The sequence below is a fragment of the Argiope bruennichi genome, chromosome 6, assembly GCF_947563725.1.
Source record: "Argiope bruennichi chromosome 6, qqArgBrue1.1, whole genome shotgun sequence".
Lineage (NCBI taxonomy): Eukaryota > Metazoa > Arthropoda > Arachnida > Araneae > Araneidae > Argiope > Argiope bruennichi.
The window spans coordinates 112,902,590-112,928,768 of record NC_079156.1 but is presented as its reverse complement, the minus strand read 5'-3'; the positions used below and the strand labels follow the sequence as shown (position 1 = coordinate 112,928,768).

The 26,179-nt window shown below is 29.7% G+C and overlaps 1 protein-coding gene across 1 annotated transcript in view; it reads left to right on the top strand.

The window, feature by feature from the left end:
• Positions 1-24,031, top strand: part of LOC129971986 (sodium channel protein 60E-like) — a 75,868-nt gene extending 51,837 nt beyond the window's left edge. The window contains exons 12-28 of the mRNA XM_056085965.1: positions 631-824; positions 5,109-5,187; positions 7,235-7,440; positions 7,692-7,862; positions 9,011-9,204; positions 11,055-11,274; positions 12,290-12,527; positions 14,245-14,345; positions 15,250-15,350; positions 16,812-16,944; positions 17,044-17,217; positions 17,921-18,043; positions 18,712-18,975; positions 19,571-19,762; positions 19,960-20,114; positions 20,906-21,132; positions 22,990-24,031. Of these exons, the coding sequence (XP_055941940.1) occupies positions 631-824; positions 5,109-5,187; positions 7,235-7,440; positions 7,692-7,862; positions 9,011-9,204; positions 11,055-11,274; positions 12,290-12,527; positions 14,245-14,345; positions 15,250-15,350; positions 16,812-16,944; positions 17,044-17,217; positions 17,921-18,043; positions 18,712-18,975; positions 19,571-19,762; positions 19,960-20,114; positions 20,906-21,132; positions 22,990-23,960 (3,743 nt within the window). The 3' untranslated portion in view covers positions 23,961-24,031. The remainder of the gene's footprint in view (positions 1-630; positions 825-5,108; positions 5,188-7,234; positions 7,441-7,691; positions 7,863-9,010; positions 9,205-11,054; positions 11,275-12,289; positions 12,528-14,244; positions 14,346-15,249; positions 15,351-16,811; positions 16,945-17,043; positions 17,218-17,920; positions 18,044-18,711; positions 18,976-19,570; positions 19,763-19,959; positions 20,115-20,905; positions 21,133-22,989) is intronic.
• The last annotated feature ends 2,148 nt before the right edge of the window (positions 24,032-26,179 follow it).

The following is a 26,179-nucleotide window of genomic DNA, read 5'->3' as shown; positions in this document are numbered from 1 at the left end:
GCATCTTATTTTATATTTCTTTAGCTTTAATAACAATTACTGACAATTTAAACTATTAATGAATAGAAAGTTACAAGCAATGCATTGTCATTAAAGGATATAGCATGTATTTGGAGGCCTGTCTCTTTTAATTAACTTTACAAGTTATGTAAATTTATTTAATTGTATAAAATAAAATATATGCTATGGAGTATAAAATTATATTATTCCAATAAATATAAAACTTATAAAACAAAATATCTATTATTGGGGAATAAAATTATACAACTCGAATAAAAACCTAAACTTAATTCCTTATAAAATTTTAATTAACTTAATAAGTTATGTAAATTTATTAAATTTTATAAAACAAAATATCTGCCATTGTAGTATAAAATTATTTCTTAGATACGTCAATTATTTAAAAAAATATTAGAATCATACTCCATTCTGTTTAATTGCGAATAATGATATCAGCTTAACTTCCAAATATTGTCGCTTTGAATTGCTGTTAACTAAATAAATTATCCGAAGTGTATTTTTTTAGATCAATAAGTAAAATTGCAAATTTTTTTAATGGATGTTATAATCTGCCATCGAAAATAGATAATTTAATGAATTTTTGTCTAACCTTGCTATATTTCCCATTAGATCGCATAGTCATACCAGGTGAGACCCTTTTCGAAGAAGAAGAGGATGAAGAAGGTCAGCAGACTCGAAGTCCTAGAAGAGCGCATTCATCTTCTTTGGGAGAGACTCCAGACATTGTCATCAGTGCAGGAGGTCAACTTCCCATCGTGGGGCGAGTGATGAGAAATCACGCCACCAGACTACCCAAGAACACAGTACGTTGAGAATATTTTGGTGATACGTTTATATAGAGTATTAAAAAAATTTTTCCAGTTCCTACTGCTTTCTATACGGACAACAATAACCATCCTATTTACTCATAAAATAATTAATGATTGAAAAGTCTGGAAACAAATAAAGTGAAGCATTAAATAATCCTAAAAAAACTAAATATCACTTCGGGCCTAACTAGTGAAAGTGATGAAGTGTCAGCTTTGGGGATTAAGGATACCAAATTCGAAATTCGATTCCCTGAGTTTCCTTAAAAATTTATTGTGTATGTTGGTTCCAGTGCACATTAAATATTTCCTCAGGGATAATTGCTCGCCCATTGGTGTGAGGCAGAAGCTTGGGAAAGGAATGTCAGCCCATACATCGCTCTCATCATCTGATCTCAGTTCAAAATTACGACGTACGTTTCAAAACAACTCACAATTTTTTTGGAAACTAAAAATTAACCCCTTACCTGCCAAGGATAACTTGCAAGATTTGGTCCCCAGTGCCACGTATATAGTTGCGAGACGTATATACACGCCAGGGACAGTTAACACATTGACTTACGGAGACGTATATATATGCCCGCGGCAGGCAAGGGGTTAATGTAACTAAACTAATTTGGAAGTTAATAAAACTATATATTTGCCGACTGAAAGCGGTGTTTTTTTTTTTTTTTTTTTTTTTTTTTTTTTTTTTTACAGTTGATAGTTTAAAAAAAGTTCTAACATTAGAAATAGTTATAAAAATTACCTGAGATATAAGACAAAGCGAAATATCCATAAATTTAAACTAATGCATCTATGAAACCAGTGACAGTGGTCACCTCTCACATACTCTTCAATAAATTTCTTATCTTCCTCTCACCGCATAAAATTGGGATCTTGGAGGTCGTGAATGCCTTGAATAGCATTGACGTACAATAGTTACAAAATAAGCTCTTTGGTGTAAATCTATCATTTTAAATGAATATGTCATTTGAATACGTGTTTTTGATGCCTTTTACTGAATGATTGGAACCAACATTTTACATGGAGCTGCATTTGTAACCACAAGATAGCATACCGAATCCCTGCCGGTGTCCTGGCATAGGGGTAGCGCGTCTTCCCCGTGATTTGGGTTCCCTACGTTCGAGTCCCGGTTTGGGCATGGTTGTTCTTCATCTGTTCTATGTGTGAATGTGCCCCCCTGTAAAATGGTGTTGTGCAAGCGAATGAGTGATGCGTGAGTAGCAAAATCGTACTCTTGGCCCTAGTTGGCGCTACTAAAAAAACAAGAGATACTCCCCCATCGGCTTAAATCGCTGTCTTTGAACAGCGGGCTTGTCCATGGCAAGTGCCATAAGAAACAACAACAACATACCGAATGCCAATAAGTTAAGTATTGTGTTTACATGCATGCGAAAGTGCAAATTGACAGACATTTATCCCTTTAACATATTTGGTTATCAAAATTTAATAAAAATCTGCATTTTAGATGCTAACTCTACTAAATTTTATCTATCGCGCTCTCTATGTTTTGTAGTTATTGTGTTAATTTATATTCGAGCAGTTAGATAGATCTCCTCTGAACGGATTTTGCTCAAAACATGATACAAATCAATCAATTTAATTAAAAAACCATTTTCTAAGTTTTTATCGGTTTAGTTGAAGGCGATTTTGAGTTATTCTTATCCCAAACACACAAACATTTTGTCAAAAATGAGATTTTTGAAATCTGGGAGGTTTAAAATGTGGAGATTTGTCAAAATGTCGAGTTCTTATCCTAATGTTGAAAGAAATATAGAAATGCAATTAAAGGTTATCAGTCATGTCAAATCGTATTCTTTTATTACCTTTTAGGAAATGTAATAAATTAACGTGTTGGCTAATCAAGTTAATGCTCAAGCTCCAAGGAGAAACGCATACTTTTTGTCTAAAGCAAAAAACAACTGAAGAAATTTCGTGAAATGACTTTTAATGAAAAATCCATCTAAATCTAGATTATTATAATCAATCAGATCTTGTAATAAATGAAAACGGCAATTATTCAGAAAAGCAGCATTTGCTTGAAGGTCATGGTCATGCATTGCGACTTTTTTTTGATCAAGTATCTTTCAGAACCTACTAATAAAAACAGTCACAAACTCTATTTCTGAATCCCTGCGCAATGTTAATCACTGAGTGAAAATGAGAAAAGGGTGTAAAAGAATGTTAAAAAAAGACATTCGACAATGACACACAGAAAAGAGATTCCTGCTTTTAGACATAGAAACTCAATTCTACAAATGAGACCCAAGAGATTACTGACTGTAATTTAATTGGATAGACGTTGGTTTGCGGAATGTTGGTCAGGGTGAATCGGAAATTCCTGATTGGTTAAGTGCACAAATTTGTTAAAAGGATCGGGTAATAATGCTGGTGTGCCAATTTTTTTAAGCTCTGGGATTTATACGAAAGACTTTATTTATCGCAAGAGGAAGATACAAAATCGAATTTAATTCTCAGGAGCTATTCCATTGCTTAAAAATAAATACATAATGTTTCAGTTACAGTATATATGAAGGCGATAAATTGTTGTAAGACTAAAAAGTTCATCAGTAAATACATGGCCTCAAATATTACTTTTTTCATATTATCTAGGCATTCTTTTTCTTTTTTATTAAAATTTTTCAAATATATCAATAGCAACCCCAAAATATTAATTTCTGAGAAACATGATCATTTGTTTTAAGTCGAGACGTTCATTTATAGGACATTCATTCATTCATTCAAAGAAGATAAACAGTTAGGTCCAATTTGTTTAGAATATCTAATTAGATAGATTCCTTATAGGAAGATTACTTATTGCAATAGTTTTCATGACAAGACTTAAGTAAAATTTCTGCTATTGGATCTGGTTACATATTTCTATATAACGCTTTGCTCATGTTAAGTTCATGTGGATGTTCATGTTCATGTTTGCTCATGCTGATAAGTTCGTAGATGAGCCATCTATTTCAAAGGAAATAAAGATGCTGAGGGGTTGACATATTCATTTCTCCATCCCTTCTTTTCGTTTGAAAATAAGAAAATTAATTATATTAGGCAAATTAGTGTATCTTTATGACGAAAAACTGTAGTATTAAAATTTTTTGGATAGCTACAATTCCTTAGAAGATAGGGGTTGAGAATCGATTTTTGATCCCTTACGTCGACAGTTTTTAACATGATCTGAATAGCACATGTAAATAAATGTAAGCTTCTATGTTTATTTCCCATTCTCTTAATTTCAACTTGTTTAAATACACGTGGATTAAAAATGAGTAGCTTGGCAAATGGTAATTAAATAAAAAAAAGAATAAAAATAATTATTGGCAACATTATATAAAAATTGTCAGCTTTTGAAAATGTCAGAAATTGTGCATCTTTCAGTTCCATTGAATGTATATGATTATAATAGAAAAGTGTTTTGATAACGGCAATTCTTTAGAAGTTATGGGTTTAAAACTAATTTTCAACCCATAGCTTCGATCATTTTTAATACGATCTGCATTGCCATATTTAAATAAATAAAAACTTCTATGCTTACACCTCATCATTAATTTCAACTTATTTAAACGCATGTGGATTAAAAATTAATTGCTTGAAAAAGGAAAAATACTAATTAAATAAAAAAAAGTTACAGAAATATTTATTGGTGACATTATGCAAAAATTGTCACTTTTAGAAAATGTTAGAAGTTGTGAATGTTTCTGTTCTTTAATGTGTTTTATTATAATTATACATTTTTTTTAAATGTGTCAATACAGATCATGTTAAATACTTATTTTGAGGTAAGAATTATGTGATATCAATAAAGTCATTATCTATGGTCGCTTCAATATGCCATTGTTTTGCTTCAAGATTGAGAAGAATTTGAAAGTATTAACTTAGATGATATGGAATTTACTTTTGTCTCCCGGTATGTTTTAAATATGCAAATAATATGTTTCCAGTTCATAAATGTTTTTGTGCTTAGTGAAGGAAGCGACAAACTAGCTAAGAAAATTCAGGTGAAAATAACCCCATATAAAACTACAAATATAGTCAAAATAATACTATGATGAATATAGCAAACATATCTTGTATTTTAAATTTTAACAGGCTGGCTGAGGCTTTAAAACATGAAATAATAGAATGAGTGCAATTAAATTAATTGAAAAGAAGAAATAATGTGGAACACCTTAAAAAAACGTTCCCCATCATAAAAAATATACCATGTATGATTTTAATGATTAGTATAGATAATTATACAATGAAAGTATCTTATGAACATCATTTGCTTAGGTTCAAGCATTTGAAGAGAATCTCAGAAGCCCACCAAGTGATCTAAGTCTTGCAGTAACTTGGAGGAGCATTCATTGTGGTAATTTTGCTTTCTTTCAATTTTCTTTTAGTTCTTAAAATGTATTATTTCTGTATCAAAATAATTCTGAAATTTTTAATTTTTAATATAATATTTCCAGCAAAATGAAAATTCATAATACTAGATTTTTAGCACTTTTAGAAAGCAGACATTGCTTCCGAATCTTATAACTATTTCTGAAATAAATTCTCTTTCGCAAATCAAGTCTTGTTAAGCAACCTTAAATGATAAGATTTTGGTATTGTATAGGAATTAATTTCTTCAATTTTGATGCCAAATGTTAAAAAAAATTCTTAGCATTTTACGAACACTTCATCTTAATTCAAATAAAAGTCGTTGTCGCTATATATGTAGATACCTAGGGCTAATTTGGGACCTATTTCAGCCAAATATGGCACATTAATCATATAGAGCTAGAAAAAGAGTATATTGTCTATTTTTCAATGAACAAAGTTTAATTAACTATTCAATTAATTAGAAATTTAAAAAAATTTATCTTTACATTTTGAATTACTTTTCCACTATTTGTTAAAATTCCTTATTTTTTTTATTTTAATACGTCTTTTGCCAACTCTTTCACCTATCTTAGAACACTTTTCAAATACCTGGAAAATTGCAATAGTGGCTTCTATTCAACTGGATCGTCACCCCACCCCCCAACCCAAGAAATCTACATAGCAGTAGCAAAACTATAGAACAAATTATTGTAGGTAAATTCAAAGACCACATAGAAGACCAAATCTCCCCTTTCCAAGCTGGCTTCAGGAAAATTTCCTCAACCATCAGGCAACTTTATAGGATGACTGATGGCATCCGACAAAGATTCAACAATAATACAGCGGTGTTGTATTATTGGATAGCAATAAAGCGTTCGACCAAATTTGGATTGATGGCCATATCTGTAAACTGATCCATATAGAAATTCCTATCAAATAAATATATGGATGAAAATCACTATAGATGATATTATCAAATTTTATTCTTCCTACCCGTCTAAAAGGCAATTCATAGTCAAAAATTCATCATCTAAGCCAAGGGATGATCATATAGGAATCTTTCAAGGTTCAATATTTACATCAATGATTCCCAAGAATTCAAGATACTAAAATGAGTTTCTTTGCTGATGATACCATTGTTCTCTATACCACTAAATATTCCAATATCGTCAGGAGCCCTCTGATTTCTTAAAGCAATTAGAATAAAAGTCTTATCCAATGTGAGATCCAAATTAATATTACTAAATGCCAAGCAGTATTCTTCGCTTGGAAAGAAATCTTCACCTCGCATTCAAACTCCATGGAAGAAAGATATCATCTGTTTTGGCGTTACACTTGACAAGCACCTGAATTTCAAAAAGCATATCCAAATAATTTAAAAACAGTTACAAAAGAGCAAAGGAGAAATTCTTAACTCTAAATACAAATTCCTAAGGGAAAACAAATTTCTTAGCTATAAAACCATTCCACGAATTTTAAGCTTCATTCTCCATATACGGATATATGTGCTGAAAAACCCACATTAAGACTAAAAAGTGTGAAGATTAGGCAAACGAGTTATCTATCATTTTATTTACAAAACTTGAATATTGATGATCTTAGTGAAAAAATTCAATAAAATCGGCCAATGATATACTGAAACCTTCCATAATATAAGTCATATTGATATTACGCCTGGTATATTTTCACAAATCTCTACAAGATTGAAAAGAACAAGCATATTTTTTATTAATCGTAATAAAATAGTAGTCGAACTTTTATATATATGACATAGAAGTTTTCTAATAAAATTATCTAAATCAATAAATATAAAAATCATAAAATTATTAAGATTTATGGATGATAAAGTTCTCAAGTAATTTTTACCAGAAATTCTCCAATCATGCTGATTTTATATCTAAATAACCATGTATCAACAAACTATTTGTTTTTATTTTCGTACTGTAGTCCCTCATTTTTAAATCTTTAGCTATATTTTCATTCCTTGCTTTTAGCTTCCGATGCGTTATTTGATAAAGGATTTTGTTAATTTAATGTATGCTATTTTACAGGTTATTTCTATCGTCGTTGTCAAAGTCTATTTCGAGCTACTCTTCGAGGCTTCATGCAACTCAGGCATTATTTGGCAGTTATTGTGAATGACCCGCTTTTTGACATGATGATTACAGTCTGCATCCTTCTAAACACAGCTTTTCTTTCCATAGAACACTATGGAATGTCTGCAAAGACAGAAAGAATTTTAAAACTTGGAAACCTGGTACGCATTTGTCTTGCTTAATATATGTTTATGTAAAATTTCTTTATTTTACTTTTATTGCTAGAAAATCCAACTTTGCATTTAATGATATCTTAAGATGTTCGCCTACTAGGCATAATATTAAAAACATTTATAAACAACTATATGGGCCCAATCATTTTGTCTGCACAATGTGTGTGTCCTAATTAATTGAGATCTCTTTTTCTAAAACATATTTTTTATTAAATAAAGTTGTTTGTTTCGGCATGTAGGTGTTCACAGTCATCTTCTGTCTAGAGGCAGTCGTAAAAGTGGTGGCTCTGGGTCGGGAGTATTTCCGCAGCAACTGGAATCTCTTCGATTTGGTGGTTGTAGTGGTCAGTCTAGCAGACCTGAGTTTCGAGACTGTTGGAGGGCTATCTGTCCTCAGGACTTTCAGATTAGTAAGTGCAATACTACTCTTTTGCTATTTATATTTAAGACGTGTGCAAAGGAGTTGTCTGTATTTTCTGTATTTCGACTATAATAATGTTATATAAAATAACGGCAAGGAATTCGAAAAATAATATTAGGGTTCGTAAACGCACATTATAAATAAGGTGCATATGATCTTTTTGATCGAAAATTAAAATCTTTCAACATTTTCAGTGACATCTTTGTTGTGGTGACTCGCAGAACTGCTGTCATTTCCAGTTTCATATTTGGAAGATGAGGAATAAGATAATCTCAAAAATAATCTTTAAAAAATCTCATAGGTATGAAACTGAGTAATACATGAAAAAAATATATTGTATTAATCATAATCAAATATCTACTTTTGAAAGAAAATATCATTTAAAAAATGAAATTGTTTTGTTACCAATGACATTTGATAACTTTTCCTTATGTAACTAAAGAAAAGTTGTACTTATTTCTAATGTGCAAGAAAATTTGTTATGACCTGATTCAAAAAATAAACCACAGGAAATATTCAGGTATAGAGAAAGCAAGATGTTTAACGCATTTATATTTCATAATAATCTGCAGCAGAAAATTCCTGCAATATTGATTTTTTGATGTCTAGTTATTTACTCGAAATTCCAGAAAACATTTGTGTTGTGATTCCGACTCATTTAATTCTGGAAATAGCTAAATTTAATTTTAATTGTCATTTAATTTAATTTAAATTTTAATGGTATTTATAATTGTATAAGCATGTACTTTTCGGAGGCTTGAAATTATTGAAACCTTCTGTTTTGATTTTATTTGTATTGAAAATTCGAGTTTTCAGTTTAACAGTTATACATTATGGTTTCAAATATTTTATTTTTAATTTCCCACCGTATGTCACTGTATTGTTCAATCTCCTAAGCAAACATTTTTATTTAATTAAAAGAAATTCCGACAAAGTTACATACAAAAATATTACTAAACATATTTTTCCTTATTCATTTTTCTTCTCACACAGAATGAGATATTTATTAAATTATTCACACATTTCATAGAATTGTGTAATATCTTCATTTTGATAATTATTTTTTCTTTTATACTTTCTCCGTAAACTTTATCTTTTATTATTCATTTATGCTTATTTATATGCATTTCTCTTTAGCTTCGGGTAGTAAAACTTGCCCAAGCCTGGACAACGATGAGGCTACTTCTTACGATAATTGCAAGCACCCTGGGAGCAGTAGGGAATATGACACTTGTTCTGGCGGTCATTATCTATATATTTGCTATTTTAGGAGTGCAGCTGTTTAGTGACATCTATACACCTGAAAATTTTGCTCCAGATCCTGTGCCCAGGTATACAAATTTCTTATTAAAACGAGATTTTACATTTAAAGTTAAAAGTTATTTTATAGATCTAAATGCTCAACGGCATCTATAGCTTAAGAACCTTACTCCGTTCCTTTCATTCAAAATTTCTTAAGTGAGATGCTTTACTTCAAATAAATGTTTATTAGTTGTATTTTTTTTCCAAAAATACACTTGAAATTTAGATGAAATATTTATGAAAATTTTATTGCATTTCTCTTATGATGATAATATTCAATTATTGAAAATTATTTGTCGGTAAATGTTTTTATGCTAAACTTTTATGTAGTCTTGCCGAGAATATTGTTAGTAATAAATTTTATTTCAAATAAAGTACTTTTAAGCATCATATTTTGGTACACATTAAAACCGTTTTGATTTAATAGCCATCCAATTGTTTTGTTTATTGCGCGCAAGAAACTTTCCAATGAAGTTAAGCTCATGAAGCCATTAGAAATATAACCATGCAGGTATCCATTTTCTAACTGCATTTTGTTTTTCGAAGTCCTAAGATTTTACTGATTCCACATGAAAACAGAGCGCATAATAAACAGAATTTATCCTCTGACAATGTACACTTTCGGCATTGAAAAGAAAAGCACGCTTTTAAACATTTAATGAAATAATAAAGATTATTGTTGAAAATTTTGCAGCAAATATATTTTAATATATTGCCAAAATCCAGTAAAACAATGCACAAAAATAAACTAGTATCATTAAAAAAAATAATTTTTTGAAATTAAATTTGTGTAAAAATTATTTTTGTAGAAAAATATTTTTGAAAATTAATATAGAAAAAGGCCAAAGTCCCGCCTACTTTTTAACAAATTAAGATTTTAAAAAATCGTCCTGACGTCTTTAGATAAAAATGGTCTGACTTGAAAGACATTAACACACATAAATACACACATGCACGCGCACATACACACATTCTCCTTTTCTACGGTAGAGATTCAGATGACTTAAATTATTTTAAAAAGTTTTATCATTCGTTATATCCGTATTTCTACTAATAATAAAGATGAATTATTAGTAGAGATAGGGAGTGTTTTTGGAGCTCTACAGAGCAGACTGTGTGACCTATATCTACCAAATTTGGCACATATATACTTTGGAGGGTGTAAATGTGTATTTCTGAACCATTTTTTGAAATTTTTATTAAGTAAAAATTAAGGCGAACTCAAAAATGAGCTATATATTATAACATTTCAAAATTTTTAAAAAAATGTCTTTTTAATTATATTTTTTTAACAGTCGTTCGAAATTTTGCTTAATTTTGACAATTAAAAAATTTTTTGCCCAATTTTTTATTTTTGGATTATTTTGTTGCTCTAAAATTCAAATCGTTTTCACTGTTTCATAAAATATTTAATCTCATGATTTTCTTCCATTGTTGAAAGCCAAAGATGAAGGATTCGGTCTAATAACTGTATAGTTAACAAAACTAAAGTGAAATTTAGATGATAGATAGCCGAACATTTACTTTTTAATAGCGTTATATTGTCATGAGATAGGTCTCCATTAGAAAGACATACTATATGATAAATCTATATTAACGCACACAATAAACAGAACATGTGTAGGGCAGCTAAAATATCCAATCTTTAATGTCTGACAATTTACAGAAATCTTGGTTATGAGCTTATATCTAAGCGATTTAATATTGAAATGAAATGCAGCGTGTTTTCACAAACTTGCATATACTATAATTAGTTGATCGCCAGAGGCTATCAGCTAATTCTGATATACGCTAGTTTGGAAATAAAATCTCAGTAATTGAAAAATAATAACTCAATTCGTCCAAATAGCTGCTATAAAAGTACTTACTATTTTCATAGGTGGAACTTCACTGACTTCTGGCATTCTCTGTTGATGATGTTCCGCATTTTATGCGGGGAGTGGGTGCAGCCCCTTTGGGACTGTATGCGGGTATCAGGCGAAAAGTACCACGTGTGCATCGTTCTCTTTCTGGTCGCCCTAACCATGGGCAATTTTCTCGTTCTGAATTTATTCTTGGCCATGCTTCTGAACTCGTTTAACACGCAAGAGCTTCAAAAGGTGAGTTTCTACAATAACCAGATAAAATAATAATAATAATGAAAGGATAACAATATGATTCTAATCAAAGAATTTACAAAATATATATATATATATATATATATATATATATATATAGAAAACGGAATTGGAACTTTATCCATCTTTAGAGGTTTATTGTAGCATATTTATATTAATTACTAAGAAATAATGAAAAGAGAATGTATCAAAATTGTCTATGTCTTAAATCTAATTTGAACTGCATTATGTGTTAAAATCTCAATTGCAACTCATCAAAAAATTGTTTTCTCTCTTATTAATGACATCTATAGCAATAGTTATCCAGTTAAATATTTTCAGATTTCCTCTATATGACAAAACCTTTACGTTATCTGCACTTGAAAGCCTCAGAATAGTTTTCCTAAAAGTGTCTTTAACTTTTATTCCTCTTATTCCTTCATCTTGGCCATCATTTTATAAATTTTTAAATTTTCGTTCTTGGATAATTTTATCCAACTTTTTAAAATTTCCTAAATTTTTTTCCTTTAATATGACAAAGTGAAAAAAGGACTTCATTTGTAACGTACTCAAATACGCAATCAAATATGTATGACATAGAACTATTTTCTCTAAAAAGTATTACTATACTCAGCTAAATGTATTGTTTTATTATGATTGCATTCTAAAATTTTTATCTCCGTAAGTTGATTCAAAAGTGAACTAACTTATTATATGCAGAAAGAAGAAATTAAAAAATAATGCAACAAATAACTTTTTTTATATTTATATGTGAACATAGAATATTTAGGCTTAAATTTATTTGATATCTTGAACATAAAGATAATCTTATTTTCTTCTCAGTAAACAGATTGAAATTGTAATTTACTTAGAAATGTCATACCAAAAATTGCCCTTTATTTAGAAATGCTCTATCATAGAAACTACTTATACAAATTTTAAAATTAACATATTATTATTATTATATCTTTAAGAAAACAAACTTCATTATTATTAAATCTGTCTTCTTTAATCATAGAAAGGAGAAGATCATGAGAAAACAAGTACAAACTCCAAATTCTGGAAAGGTTTCAATCGTATCAGGGGAGTTATTCGACGAAATAACGTTGGATCCGAAGAACCGTTTGCTCAGTCTGTCACCCCTCTATTCCAGAAAAGAAGGTGGACTGAGCCTGGAATTTCAGTTCGTCAGCCTTCTCCCAGAAGAGTCAGTGATCTTTCTCAAAGAATATACGATACATTACAACAATCAAGAGGTATATAAGGTTATTGATTGATTGATGTTTCCTGCATGATTGATCGTTTTGTAGTGTTGTTTAAAATTCCATCAACATAATTCTATATGTGATGGCACATGTCAAGATAAACATCTTACGCAATAGAGCATGGAACTCATTCCCAAAGGATGATTGACTTTTAAGATTCATTTCCAGCAACTTAAATAAAAGAAAAGAACTTACCAGGCAAACTATGGAATGTAAATCCACAATATCAAAATTGTACGAATAATAATATAAAAACTCGTACACAGACATTAGGCCGTATTATTTTAATAAGATGCCTGCTTATTGGATACATGTACCTACCTAATAGAATCGAATCCCATGACATCATAATGCTATTAAAAACATAGCTTTATGAAAAATTTATTTTTGAATATATTGTTTTTCGAGATAATGTAATTATCTTATTTCTCATACAAATTTTAAACAATTAGTAGAATTTTCTTTCCTTAACTACAGATAATTTCTAAAAATCACGCAATTAAATATTTAATGAAACAATGAAAATCGCTTTAATTTCATTGGAAAAATGAAATGTACTGTTGAAAATTACGAATAAAACATTTTTTTTTAAAGTTGCAAAATCCAGGAAGGAACTGCACTATCATTAAACTGGTATCATCTGTTAAAAGATATTTTTCTGAATTTTAAGATAATTTATCTCATGGAAATCCCACAATCTCGTTTAATTTTTAATTAAATAAAAGTTTAAAACATAAATTACTAGATTGTGCACATTCCCATCCTCTAATCTGTATATGTGTCCAATTTGGTTATTCTATGCCAAACCATTTGGTCAGTAGATCATCACACAAACATATTCTCCTTTATTAAAAGAACAGATAAAAAAATTTCAATTATGTATTAAACTACGATTAAAAATGACGACTTTTTCTTTTCTAAACAATATCCCTATATCTTTTAAAGTTCATGAGCGTAAAATTTATATATGTCATAATTTAAGTAGGAAAAATGCCAAATATCTGGATAATTTACAAAACAACCCATAGCACTAACTAATATAGCAGCATCACGCTTTAAAAAAATTTCTTATATAGTGAATAAAGTTATTTTAATTATATGCTAATGACATAGGGCATATTAAAGGGCCGGTGATCTGGCCTAGAGGTAGCGCCTCTTCCCCGTGACCTGGGCATCCCGGGTCCGAGTTCTTGTTCGGGCATGTTTTTTTCTAACTGTGAGGTTTGTGAAAGAGCCCCTCCCCCCCATAAAAAGGGGTTGTTCAAGCGAATGTGTGTGTTGTGTCATCTTCATATGAGCTAGAAGTCTGACTTCTACCCTTGGTTGCTCAGGGGTCTTTGCCCTCAGAAGCCACTATACATTTTGCTTAAATAGCTGGCTGCTCGCCAGCGGGCTTGTAAAGTGCTGTATGTAACAACAACAACATAATAAAATATATTTCTTACTATAATTCATGCAAATGAAAGGTATTTCATTATTGTTTTAAATGATTTCACCATAATGACTAAATTATTTTACGCTAAATTTGGAGAGTTAATTGTGTATGATATTCCATATGCTGTATAATCAGCAAAACTTGAAATTCCTCTTGATGAGACACCAATATACTTTTATACAAGAATACAATTACACCAATATGCAAGCCAAGTTATCAAAATGCAATAGCGATATCGACGTACATAAACTGAAATTGATTTTAATTTTTCAGATTCACCTGGTCGGCTCAGCAGTTTCAGCTCGACTAGAACAGTCATTTCCTCAAACAAGCAGACGTCAGAAAATCGCACGAATTCTACAGTCGATGGAATGGTAATCAATTTCAGACAATTTTCCTCAACAACTACAATTTAACACTCGAATAATACAAGATGTCAAAAAAAAAAAAAAAAAAAAGACAGTTAATGAAAGCCTAAGTCAGGAAAAGAAGAAGTAATACTAATACTACGATATATGGATTTCGTAACAATAAACTAGAGAAATACATTTTTCTGAGATTAATATTTGTTTCTTAAGCAGATTATTAATTAAAATATAGTCTCTATGTATTTTTTTCATTTAAAGGAAATGAATTCCATTTCTTTTGCTACAGTTAACAGACTGTTATTCCATAAGAAAATGCATTATAACTTAGATTTAAAAGATCACTTTGCCAAAAAGTATTATTGTTGAGTCTTCTTCTTAATTTGAATTAAGATTTTAACGAAGGCAGCTAAAATTTTATTTATTTTTAATTAAATTTTATTTATTTCAGTTTTCGTTTTTCCTATCTCTTATCTACATAAATAGAAACAATATTAGTATATTTTTTTTCTTTCTTTTTCATTATTTCCTACAAGCAAGTAATTTGAAGATTTTATTAGAAAACGAGTTTTGTGGGTACTTTGATTATACTTCTGATTTAATAAATAAAAAAGGAGGCAATAATGGGAAACTTGGATCAACCGTAGAGTAAAATTATAATTCTTTCTATATTCATTGATAATAAAGAATAAAAATATATTATAAGATTTAAAAAATAATATTTTTTAATTTTGATATATTAGATTAATTATCGAATTTCAGCAATGATTAATTAACTAATTTCGAATTTTTAAATTTTATATTCATTGAAAAAATAAAAATAAATTCTGAGATATAAAATATCTTTTCAGTAGTTCTTGCGGTGAATTCTTTTTCTGTACTGATTGATCTCTGCTTGTTTTTGTTAGAATAGGAGACACAAAATAATTCGAAAGATTCAAGTCCCGTGAAAGGGCAAGATGATGAAAATTGTGTTAAAGAACCTCCGGACTGTTTTCCAACTTGCATGTATAGGTAAGATGATTTAAAAAAATAACTTAAAGCAAGTAAAGAAAGTTTTTTTTTATGATATTGCACCATATTGAGATTATGTATAATTAAGTGGCATTTTTAAAATTCAAGCATATAAGTGATAATTTTAGATGATTTTTTCTTATCTTATCAAAAAAAAAATCATAATAAATATTCAAACTTTTTGTGTTTAACTATATTTTATTTACATGTGAAAATAAATAATTAGGTTAGGACATAAATGAGTATTAATTGAAAAGTAAATGTATTAAATTTCAAAGGCGAAAATATTGAGAAGTAAATAATAATAATAATAATAAAATCGGAACAGGTAGCTCTTGCGACTTAACACGCTGTATTGAACAACAGAGAGACATTACCTGCTTTGTACAATTACCACACCATAAAGAATATCGTATTTCATACTTCAAAATGAAATATCGATGCTTAGTTTTTAATATTTACAGTATTTATCATTTTTAATCTTTAAGTACCATTCATTTTAATTAATATATATATATGCTGTAGGAAATTTTGTACAAAAAAAACATAAAAAAAATATTGTACATTGTAAAAAGCATATATAATCTTTTTTTACATTTTTTTTTCTATTTTGAAATACTATTATTCTATTTTGAAAAGAGATAAGCGCGTTAGATCTTATGTTTATCTTAAATAGTTTAATCGAAAGGAGAAAAATTATTGGGAAGATATATAAAAAAGAACAAATGAAGTTAAATGAAAAAAAAAAATAGACATACCAAAAATTATTTTTTTAAATCCATCTTCTGACGCAAACAAACTCGTTCTTCTTCGTTCAAAGTGCATTCTCGAATAGTTACGTGTCGACGCTTTTTCATATACAATATGGAACTTTCTTGATGAAACAACTTTTGATAATATTCTTTTATGTAGTGCCAGACTATCTCACATGCAGTTGTTTAAGAGCCATAATCTCGAAATTATTATTATTATTTTGCTTTATTTTCCAGATAATTAAATTTTGTACTTTCTTATCGATTTATTAAAGCCATATATTTGAATTTATTCAAATTAAAATCAAATGTCATTTACATTTCAAAGCATAATCATCAGGGTTTTTTTTATCTTTTCATACTCACTTAGTGATAAAGATGATTCAATATGTTTTGTAGTTGGCTGACTGATTCAAAGTCAATAGTTCTGGCAAGCTTTGCATTAGAGTATTCGGTTTGCGTTAAAATGTTTTGTGATTTCATTACCATTGGGTTTTAAATTAATTTCTTTTTTTATTTTAAATTCTTTTATTTATGAGATATAACTCTTTTGAGGTGCTTGAAAATAGAACCCAAAACTTGCATTGCCTGAAGACCAAAACAAGGCCCTATCTTTAAGAACGAAAATAAAAATTCAATAAACTTTTTTAAAATATAATTTAAGTGAATTTTCATTTGAACATTTCCATTAAAAATTTATTTTTCATAGATGCATTGATATGGAAGGACGCCCATTCTACAAATACTGGATGCGAAGTAGAAAGTTTGTTCTTATAGTTGTTGATCACAGGGCTTTTGAATGGACAGTTTTAGTTCTGATATTCAGCAGCAGTGTTATCTTGGTAAGCGAAATGTTTCAAAAATAGATTTTAAAAGGAACATAGGCTTACAAATCCCCGGATTTTTTTTTCACTAATTTATGTATTTATTATTTCGTCTAGTGCTTCGAAGACATTTTTCTTCCCGATAAACCAGGCCTGATGACGGTTTTGTGGTACTTCAACTTATTCTTCACAGCATGCTTTGTGTTGGAAGTCATTTTGAAATGGATGGCATACGGCTTTGTAATCTACTTCAGCAGTCTGTGGACAACATTAGATTTCATTATCGTATGCGTAAGTCAATAAAAATTCAATTTTTTATGCGTATTAAATACCTCAGTACTATTTTTCTTAGTTAACTGTGTATTCTAAATCGAATCATTGTATTAAAGTGGAACGTATTTCTTAAAATTTAAATAATCAAAAGTAGTAATTACAATGGGTGATTAGGTCATTGCTCATAGTCCAGTTATGCCCTGGACAGCGTGTCCCTATTTGTCGCCTTTTATAGTTAACAAGACGGCGGTAGGCATATTCTATAACCAGTCCCTACAAGAATATACTTCAGTATATAGAATACCACCAAATGATACTTAAAAAATTAACCTGAAACAGATGCCGAATAGAAAGAGGAATACCAAGAGCCATATGGCACCGTATGGATGGAAAATTCTTTCGAATGATCGAGTTGGAAATGTTTTCGAAAGGCAGCATTAGCCTGGGTTGTTGTGGTTCTATGCACCAGCTTGATGTTAAGAGAAATGATAACGATTATAATTATGAATGTGTGCACAGTGACTTTCGAGTTATCATCTGAATAAATGTTTCATTGGAATAAATCGAGTTAAGAATAAATCTTTCAGATGAAATACAGGATCCTGAGATTTATTTTTATATCAGATTGTTTGGTGTTTACTTTTTCTTTTAATTTTGGATATAACATAAAAAATTATGCTTGTGGTATTCTTCATGTCAATGTTATTGCTTTGTTATCCAGGTATCCGTTGTAAGTGTTGTGGCAGAATCTTCTTCAGGAAATGGTTTGTACGCTCTTCGAGCCTTCCGGACACTTCGAGCTCTGCGTCCGTTGCGTGCTATATCGAGATGGGAAGGTATGAAGGTAAGAATGTGAAAAGTCTTTGATGTTAATTACTTGGATTATAGATTATTGTTATTGCATAAAAATAAGTAAAAGAAGAAATAAAAACTTAACGACAGAAATTTCTAGCAATATATATGTTCTTGCAAAGATTCTTAAAACACTTTTATCCATTTAATTCAGTCTTTAATTTTTGAAATTTTAATTTGTTATAAAATTTTTATGTATTTGTTTAAATATGACAGACGTTTATATCGGTTAATTCATTTCCAATTCAATATAATGCGAAAAAATTAGAATTTTCATAATATTTTACCTAATTTAATATTCATATATTATTATGAAGCTTCGTATGCCTTTTCAAAGCTTCGCATTATTAATTTATGTCTTTTTACATAATTTTTGAATCTTAATTTCCCATTTCTTTTCAAAATTAAATCAACTACATACCATAGAAAATATAATAGTGTTGAATGTAAATCTTATTACTAATCAAAGTTTCAAACATATAGAAAACTTGATTCTTCTATTCAGAAGAAGAAAATGACCTATTGTTGCTACCCATATATTAAGTCATTTGATTCTTCAAATTTTACTGGTATTTTCAAAGAATATTCTTGTAACTTTAGTGTCTTAAACATTTTTTTCATGTTCATGACTGTATGCAATATGATTAATACAATTTTCAGATAGTGGTGAATGCATTGATGTCTGCTATTCCATCCATTTTCAATGTTCTTCTCGTGTGCCTCGTCTTTTGGCTCATTTTCAGCATCATGGGTGTCCAGTTTTTTGGCGGAAAATTTTATCGATGCGTTGATCAAATAGGCACCACTTTACCGGTACAAATAACACCGGATGTTGGACAGTGTTTAACTCTCAACTACTCTTGGATCAACCGAGACATCAACTTCGACAACGTTGGAAATGCCTATCTTGCTCTTTTCCAAGTCGTAAGTTAATGAAAATTTTATAGTTAATTCAAAGACTTTAATCAAAACTGAATAATAATGTCACTTGCTCTTTTATTGGAAATAGAATCGCAAAAGATAATTATAAATACAGAACAGTTTAGTGAAGCTGAGGTTCGATTGATATCATATGTGTAAATTGAGGAAGAATGTTTTTAAAATAGTATTGATAAGTGATTTTAATGACAATTTGTCAAACCGAAAAGAAATTCTTCCAACAGGAGTCCAAAAAAATATTCTCGCATTGGGATGATAAAGTTTCCTCAGCACTGATTATAATAAACGATATCTTATTTTTTTATTTAAAAATTGCTGCTCATAAAAAAAATTAAATAAAATTTAGAAAAAAAATCTTAAAACTTTTTGAGCTTAATCAAAAAACAAAAATCAAGAGTTATTAAGATGTCATTGCTTAAATTTTTATTTAAAATCAATTCACATTAATAATTTTTACTTATATATCTTGAAATGTTTGCTAGTCTTGCATACGTATTTATACGTATTAAACGATCCGAAAAACAATCTTTTACATTACAAAAAAAGTTTTATCAGAAATTACTTTTTTCATTATTTACAGGCAACTTTTGAAGGTTGGATGGAGGTCATGGAATACGCAGTTGATACGACTGAAATTGGACATCAACCTTATGCAGAAGCTAATTTTCCAGCTTATATTTATTTTGTGACTTTCATCATCTGTGGATCATTCTTCACGCTTAATCTTTTCATCGGTGTCATCATAGACAACTTTAATATGTTGAAGAAGAAAGTAAGAATTCTCGAGAAGAGGCTCTTATAGTTTCCTTTTATTTCCAAAATTTCATTCCATTTTAAATATAAGTGCATATAATTCTTAAATGTTTCTTTTTTTTAACATTCCGTAGATTTTAATCATGAATAAAAATACTTTCTCCACTGATTATTATGAAACATATCTACATTTATTATTATCATTTTTCTTCATAGTATGAGGGAGGCATTGTGGAAGTATTCCTCACAGAAAGTCAGAGGGCGTATTACACAGCCATGTTGAAACTAGGTCGAAGGAAACCCCAGAGAATCGTTACTCGTCCACAGAACAGATACCTTAGGATCTGCTATGATTTGTCAATGAGTCGAAGGTATTAACCCTTAAATCATTGGATGTTTCTTTGTATATTTTGAGCTTCCTAAGTAAAACCCTTAATACTTTCATTGTGCATTTTAAGCTAATAACTATAATTTTGATGGCTTTTAATTAGTTAAATGGTCGTTTTCTCTGCTCGTCAGTAAAAATGTATATCGTCGGAAGGCAAGCAAAGTTAGAATCTGTCTTATCCCTTTTTGGAAAAAGAGTCAGTCATTTTAAAAATCTTCTTAAATTTAATACTACTTCTTCATAAATTTCATTCCTTTTAATTAAATTAAGAATTAATTTAATTAAGAAGAATTAAAAGGACATATTACATAGCTATGTTGAAAACTTGGTTAATGGAAGTCCCAAAGAATTTAATTCCCAATTAATTTATCCTTCTTAATAAATTTGGTAAATTTATAATGAAGAATTAATTATTCGGAAATATATTTTTGCTTTCAATGAGGAACAAGGCAAAATTTAGTTCACTTCAGTACGCCAGGTAATGCTTCATGTTAATATTAAATATGAATAATTTATATTAATATTAGATATGAATAGATTGAAGAATTGCTTTAGAAGGGATGCATTCAGTATCACTTATAGTTAGTTAGGGCTATAAAAAAAGGTAAAATATTCCGTTTATTAATGCCAGTCATTTAATGCAGAAACAATTTTTGAAAATTCAGATCTCCTTAAATTCACTTATTTAATAATAGCATTAAAAGGCTGTATCGGCTTAAAATTACGATAAAAATTATGATTCTTCATTTCTTGATTCATGTTTTTGTTTCGAAGGTTTGAGATGGTTGTTTTCATTTTCATCATATTGAATATGGTAGCAATGACCGTGGAGCATTACCAACAGCCCGAGCAAGTAACTTTCATTTTGAACATGCTCAACATTGTCTTCACTGCCCTCTTTTGTACTGAGGCCGTCATTAAAATCATAGGCCTCAGGCAGTATTATTTCACTTTTCCCTGGAATGTCTTCGACCTCGTCGTCATCATCATGTCAGTCATAAGTATGAAAATATTTTCATTTTTTTATTTTATTAATTTTATTATTTCTTTAGAGTTTTTGTTATATTTTGGTAGAATTATGATTCAAAATGAATTAAATAGCATACATTTTGCGTCAGAGTAATTTCAAGAAACCCAATATTCTTTTTCTTCTTTAATGACCTTTGTATATGTACTTTCAAACATAATAGACTTTCTACTATATGACATTCTAATCGTATTATTTCAAATTAGCGCTTATGGCATTTAATCTTACGACATTTGAAAGTTATCAATCAAATTGAGTCATAAATGTGTGAAATTATTAAAAGCTCTGCGGAAGTTGAAATTTATCTCTGTTTTTATTCTAAACAGTTTTAGTATATTTGAGTAGGTAAGAACGTGTCACATATATATACACCTTAGATACATATACAAAACATCAAATGTACTGTGTAATTAGATAAAATATTGGATAATTTGCATGAAGGATTTAAAAACGAGGTAATTATTCATTATAATCGTAGCTCAATGACTGATTTCTTATACACTAATAATATACACATACAGGATGTCCAAAAATAAAAAAAAATATGGTTTCAAATTAGCCTACAGGCGAAACCAGTCATCCAGACTTTGCGTGAAGAACTGCATAAAGGAATGGGAATTTATTTTTGAAGCTGAAAAAAATAGCTGACTCATTTCGCCACCAGAGAGCGTTTTATCAATAAATAACATATTTAGTATATCTTTAACCATTTATAAAAAATATTAAATTCTTTTATAAAGCGTATTAATGAGAAAAACTTGTATAATTAGTATTAGTATTCACTTTTTATAAAATTTCTGAACAGTTTCATAACTACTCCGATTTTCACACACTTCTATAATTTTAACTGTAACGAAACTTGTTGCAACAAGCAATGAAACACAAAAGTTTTACTTCACAATATAATCCACATGATGTTATTTATTATTATTAATCCACATGACATTTTTAGATGTCATGTGAAATCGCAAAATGGCATGTTCTCCAACTGCTCGAAGTGTGTGCTCATACAAATTTTCAATACATGGCATGAAATGCTACTTTTAAAATGAGATAAAGCTCTTTGATTTCCATTACTTACCAGATGTTTCAAAGGCCACTTACAGCAAAATATCGCATTCATTAAATCCGGTGGTAGCGGAGGTAGCAAACACATGAAAAACAAGATCTTCTTTAATGTTACTCGGTTTTATGACAATTGGTGCGTGATGGCAACAAATTTGTATATTATCCTACAAAAATTCATTGATACAATGTCATCTGGTGGCGACATGTATCAAATATGTTTTCTCATGCTGAAACAAATTCCCACGCTTTTATGCAGTCCTCTACATAATTACGAAGGAGAAAATTTGGTGGAATGATAATAAATTTTGGAAAACCTGTTTAGCTCGTAGTCTAATTTGAATTAAAAGTAATTGAATCAGGTAATATCAATTTACTCAACATTTTCTGAAAACCGTTTTGTTATGTCAATTGAAATCTAAGTGCTTTTATGCTCTCAATCATCATTTAAGATTATTTAATAGAATTTTTTATAATATAAATTCATAAAATATATCATGTTTTAAATTAAAGCTATTGGTAAATATGCTTAATTTTTCAGATGAAAAATTCTTTACTTACATGGGTTTGGAGAAAGAGTTCTTAAATAAATTATATTTATAAGAATAATTTCCTATATTTAACTATCAAATGTTTAAAGTAAAAGTACTCATAAATGGAATGCAATGTCACTACGATTCACTAAATAAACAGTTGCACTATTCTTTAAAAATTTAAACTAGTTTTTATTTTAATAAATTCATTAATAGAATTTTCTTTTTTAAAGGCATAATTTTTGAAGAAGCTCTTCAGCATCTAGTCATCAGTCCTACCCTTCTGCGAGTGATCAGACTTGTCCGAATCGGAAGAATCCTACGCCTAATCAAAGCCGCCAAGGGCATCAGAAAACTGCTTTTCGCCCTTGTCATTTCTCTCCCTGCCTTATTCAACATTGGTGCTCTACTCTTCCTTATCACCTTCGTTTATGCCATCATTGGCATGTTCCTGTTCGGTCACGTCCGTCTGCAAGATTCTCGCAGTGGAACCAGTGGACTCTCTGAAATGGTCAATTTCCAGACATTCGCCAACAGTATGATCCTTCTCTTCCGACTCACGACATCAGCTGGTTGGAATGACATTCTGGATTCTCTGATGATCCAACCTCCTGACTGTGATCCAAATCTCGGCGACTGTGGCCATCCAACTCTAGCTATTATATACTTAGTGACTTATATCATTATTAATTTCATGGTCATCATAAATATGTACATTGCTGTCATTCTGGAGAATTTAAGTCAGGCTAGTAAAGAAGAAACTGGCATATCAGAAGACGATATAGAGATGTTCTATGTGTGCTGGTCACAATATGATCCCAATGCAACACAGTTCATTCACCATAGTCAACTTTCAGATTTCGTCGCAAGTCTAGATCCTCCACTGGGTATTGAAAAACCGAACGAACCTGCCCTTGTGGCGATGAACATCCCCATTGCAACCGGAGATAGGATTCATTGTCTTGACATCCTCCATAGCCTGGTCAACCTGGTCCTGGGGGATGTTGAAGACACGGAGGAATTCAGGACGGTTCAGAGACAAGTAGATCAGAGATTTCGAAAGAGCTTTCCCACCCGGAATTTGGTGGAGATAATAAGCACGACTCACAAGCGAAAACAACAAGACAATGCGGCTAAGGTGATACAAAGGACTTACAAAAAGCATCGAAATAGATTAATGAATAATACAGAGAATGAGAGCTAACATTCAAAGTGAATACTATTTTATTCGCTCATTTTTTTAATGCTTAATAAAGTTTTGTTATAACAATTCTATTTGATATTGATCATTTAATCAATGCAAAAAATCTAAAATGATGAGATTAATCTCCTGTTTTTAAATTCAGTTTAAATCGCATAATATAATGCTGAAGAATAAAAACATTAGCATGTAATAGAAAATATAATGTGAAATAATAAAAATATTTCAGATCAGGATTAGAAAAGATATAAACTTGGGAGATCTTAATTTCAGGCAGAGAACATTGCAAACTTCAGATTTATAAATTATAATGAAATTTCATTTAAATTTTAGGATAAACGTTCTTTTCCAGTCTATTTATGTCTGTCTGTGGCTTAATAACTAAATTAGATGGATCATAATTTCTATATGGTCTTTATACCAAATTTCTGGATTTTCATCAAATTTTGAACGAATCCATTCACAAAAAATTTGTATTTTTATCTGTCAGTAAGAATTAAATCTAATAACTATCAAACGCAAAGAGATAGAATGGATGAAATTTGACCTATGATTTTAGGATTTAAAGTGTACCAAGTCTTGAACTAAATCAACATTGGGCTGACTTTCAGTCGATATACATTTGTCTGCATGTAAATACAAATAATTAAAAAAAAAGATAAAAATTCAGTATGTTATATTCTAATAAAATTGTAATTATGTTCCTTTTGTCCTTAGTCGGCCTAAGAAAGGATTTTTAAAATACATATTCGACTTTCTTCATCATACTGTTAAATACAAACACATGCGGGACTGCGAAAATAAAAATTTGAACACTTCATGGCATTCACCCCCTTTTCCTAAAGTTCACAATTTTTATGACTGACAAAAGGGGATAACACCTTTGTTTAGAACGTTTTGAAAAAAAGATAGAAAGTTTTGGAGAGAGAAACGCTACTTTATTTGCTGTAATTTCTTCCTAAAATTAAACCTATGTTGATGCAGTTATTTTAATAAAGAACAACTTTTAATGATACCTGTTTTGTTTACATGTAACTTTGATTATGGCATTTAAGTTTTTTATCTCTTATGACATGACAAATTCATAAGTTGGGATAGTTACAGGACAAGATTTTCTCTGATGGAATTTGAGAAATCCTATCATAAGAGATTTTGAATTGAGTTTTTCTTCATTGAAATGAAAAATATTATTACAATCTTTTCATTTTCATAGTTTTGTATTCTGTGGAATATTTTAGAGGCGCATTGGGTAAAGCAATGATTTCTTCTAATGAGACCATTTATTTCTATAAAAATATGTGCCATTAAGGTATCCGAACACGTTCGGGGCACTTTTTTAGAAAAACATGGTGTAGACATACTTTAACCATATTTCTGGGTTTAAGACTATTTAAAATTAGTAATAGGATGTCAATATTTGAAATAAATATTAAAACTTTTTGAAAATTGGCATTTAATAGCATAAATTTAAGCAAATTCTTTAAAAACTTCAAATTGGCTACACCAAAAACTATTACTCTCATCCGAACAAAACTTATACCAAAATAAACTGCATGGTTTTCTATAGGGAATACTACAATCGTATGGTTATAATATTAAATAAAAATTTTAGAAATAGTCGAAGAATTTATCGTAAATTTTTGACGTTATTGTTCAAACAACAGGCTGTAAATTAAAAAAATATTTCCTCAATCTAAATTCTTTTAGTTCTTTCCCTAGAAAATAGTATAAAGACAAAGTCCACCAAATCTCATAGTAATATGATAATTATATTTTGAGTGATTTCATTTGAAGTGAGCAAAAAATAAGAAAAAATAATCAATTTTGTGAAAAATGCATTTAAAGTATACACTAATAAAAAATAAATTATGTGTGTGCATACTTAAAATTCACCACGTTTATAGGTTATACCTTCTTCCTCCTCAGAATTTAATAATTTCCCTTTTTTAATCATTTTTTTTCCGGCAATTTTTGTGTTTGGCAGTAAATGCCGCCTAGATACGTATATTCTGTCTTTGTCGAGCTCAGCAAATGCTGTAACTGCATTTGCACAATTATACACTACAATACTCTTGAGAACATTCAGTAATCCTATAAAACCTACATTAAAATGTATTACAGACAAAAATGTCCCTAATCTGAGGGTTTGGAGCTCAACAAAGACATCTTTAGGTACAAATTACCACAAAACATCGTTAAAACTCGCATTGTCATTTTTCATT